This window comes from Notothenia coriiceps, unplaced genomic scaffold (assembly GCF_000735185.1).
Source record: "Notothenia coriiceps isolate Sejong01 unplaced genomic scaffold, NC01 NC01_scaffold00024999, whole genome shotgun sequence".
Taxonomy (NCBI): domain Eukaryota; kingdom Metazoa; phylum Chordata; class Actinopteri; order Perciformes; family Nototheniidae; genus Notothenia; species Notothenia coriiceps.
In genome coordinates this window covers 1-2,691 of record NW_011357700.1, presented here as the reverse complement: position 1 = coordinate 2,691, position 2,691 = coordinate 1, and the positions used below count along the sequence as shown (strand labels likewise).

The 2,691-nt window shown below is 38.6% G+C and overlaps 1 protein-coding gene across 1 annotated transcript; it reads right to left on the bottom strand.

Moving 5' to 3' along the window:
* Positions 1-75: 75 nt before the first annotated feature.
* Positions 76-2,446, bottom strand: LOC104955901 (neuropeptide FF receptor 1-like; the record flags this gene model as incomplete). The annotated part of the gene is made up of 3 exons (XM_010783299.1): positions 2,357-2,446; positions 1,942-2,120; positions 76-411 (listed from the first exon to the last, which is right to left on the bottom strand). A coding segment is annotated over exon 3 (328 nt), but the record flags the coding sequence as incomplete, so codon positions are not given.
* Between the last annotated feature and the right edge of the window lie 245 nt (positions 2,447-2,691).

The window sequence follows — 2,691 nt, the reverse complement described above, 5'->3', positions numbered from 1 at the left end:
ACTGATATACACCTGAACATCAGCAGAATATATCCTCTTTCAAGAGAGAACAAGTTTAACTTCCCCATCACTGACCTGTGATGATGTTGTCCACCAGAGTGGTTGGCATGCAAAAGATGCCAACCAGCAGGTCACTGATGGCCAGGTTGAGGATAAACAGGTTGGTGACAGTGCGCATGTTCTTGTTGCGCAGCACGATGAAACAAACCACCACGTTACCCATAATGCACACCAGGAAGATGAGGAGGTAGGAGACGGTGAAGACCGCAGCCACCGAGGACGTGTGGAGGTAGAAATCCACAAATGTGATGTTCTGGTGGCTGGAAGGGTTTTCCTTCAATCTGGAGGAATTGGAGGGGTTCAATCCCTCCCAGGTAGTGTTGAGTAGTAGATTCTGGGTCATGGTGGTATCTGGGTGTATAAAAACATGGTATAAAACATAGATTATCTATTATGTGCTCGCCATTTTAGTGCATTTGTTCTGGGTTAAGTATCTAATATCTTCTGTTAACAAAATCAACCAATTACAAAAGAAGAACACCATCCTCCCGATTTGAGTGAAATCAGGCAGACCAGAAAAAGGAATCTATTGGTAATAACATTAAACTGTAGAACCTATCCAGAAATCAATAGTCCTATTCTTGTGTCTCCTGATTATTGTGAGTGGGTTGAATCAGTCAAGTGTATGCTCTCTCACACTCTCTAATAACAACGTGCTCACCAAAATGACCGATCTCTTCTGAAAACAGCGGGAGAGTGGTTGCTTGCCGATTGCTTGCTTCAATCACCCACCTCCAGCTTTCAGGGATTGAATTCGATTTTTTCCTCAAAATATTTTTGACAAGCATGTGATATATATCATAATATATATATTTTACACATCTTGGATTAGACTTCCTCTCAGAAATCTTTTGCAAGATTAAGTTTGTTCCTTCTGCAAATTCAATTTAATAAAGCTTGTGTGTTTTTTATTTGATGTATTAATATCCTACAGTTCAACATGTACAGTACAACTAAAGGATTATCAAATCAAAGTGTGACAGTTTTTCTTAGCTATAAATAGATCAAAGTAGGCCGGGATAACACATTATAAATATGTAATTTATGTTATGTGATGAATAAATAACTACTATTTGAATAAACAATTGCACGCTCGTGCTCCATTTCATATTTAGACCAAATTCCACACTTTAAATTAAGTGTATTTTTTTCTCGTAACATCAAATTCATTGTCAGGAAAAAACAAAGGTCTGTGCCACAATACAGTCGAACTAAGATTCACTTCACTAACTTTTTCTTTTTCTCAACCTTCAACTCTTCATAGGATAATATTAGAATAAAGCTGCAGGCCTAGTTCAGTTCCTTGTTAATTCACTCACATTAATCATACAGCTCATTATACTGTAGCATGCATGTAATAAGAATATAATTATCTGAGTCTATCAAACGCTTGAAAATCTAAACCTCAGTGGTTGAGAGGAGACCAGTGTGTTTGTGGTTAAATCTGTAGAGCTTTGGGGAAAAAACGGGTTGTTTTCCTTGAATCTGTTTGTTCCACATTACATGGATGACTGAGAATATGTTAGATTTCAATTCCCAAATCCTTTGAAAACATCCACCACAAAAAATCAATCCCATAGTTGAACTGATAATCAATATGCCTCAAGATACAATGAAAATAGACAGTTTTATCTCATCAAGTTAAGTTATGATGCTTTTAAAAGTCATGCCTGGCCGGTAGCCAGTGTATCAGTTCTGAACAGTGCCTCAATGATAACTGAAGGAAAATGTGTTTTGTTTCTAACAAAAGTGCAGTCATACAATCTTAAAATCTTCACAAGTAACCAATAAAAGAACATTCTATTGTTTAATTTATGCCAGAGGAAGTTGATCTTGCTATAAAAAAGTGTCCTGAATAATGTTATAATAAAAACATCTTACCTTAGAGAAAACAGTATATCTGCAGTATCCCTTCTTCTGTCGTTAGATGTGCTACATGTCTAGATAGTGCCCTCACTCAGAGTGTGAAGCTGCACGTTGTCCTCTCAATGTGAGAGCCTAGCAGCCGGGGGTTTAGTTTGAGCCGCATGAACAGCTCTCAGATACAGAATGATCTACCTCTGAGGGGCAGAAAAAAAGGTGTTGAGAAATGACATAGCTCAACTTGGATCAACCCTTTGGTGTCAAGCACCACCCCTCTTCAGATCAACACCCTCAATGCTTAAATGAAGAAACTGTGAAATGCTGCTCTCTGAGTAACCCGTAACTACGTAACTTCTGTTTCCACAAGATGCTTAATCAACACGTTTAAAAATGCTTTGACACAAATCCTGTAAAAACTGCGGGGAAAACTCACTTTGAGGAGTGGAACATGTCCACCGTTACGTTTGGTAGAGGTGGGAGTTAAAAATGGACCAAGAAAAAAAGAGCTTGAACTTTGCAAAGGCTGCCTAAGTAAGTAATGGCTTCTCCAGAAAGGAATTAATTGGATCTTCCATCCCCCAGCTGGCTCACATCATGGAGATGTTTGGGAAAGATTAATCAGATCAGTACGAAAGGTTCTCAACTCCACCCTGAATGTACAAAGTCTTGACGAAGAGGGACTTAACACAGTCTTAAGTGAAGCAGAAGCCATTCTCAATAGCCGTCCAATCACCAAAGCTTCTACAGATCTAAACGACCTAGAAGCAC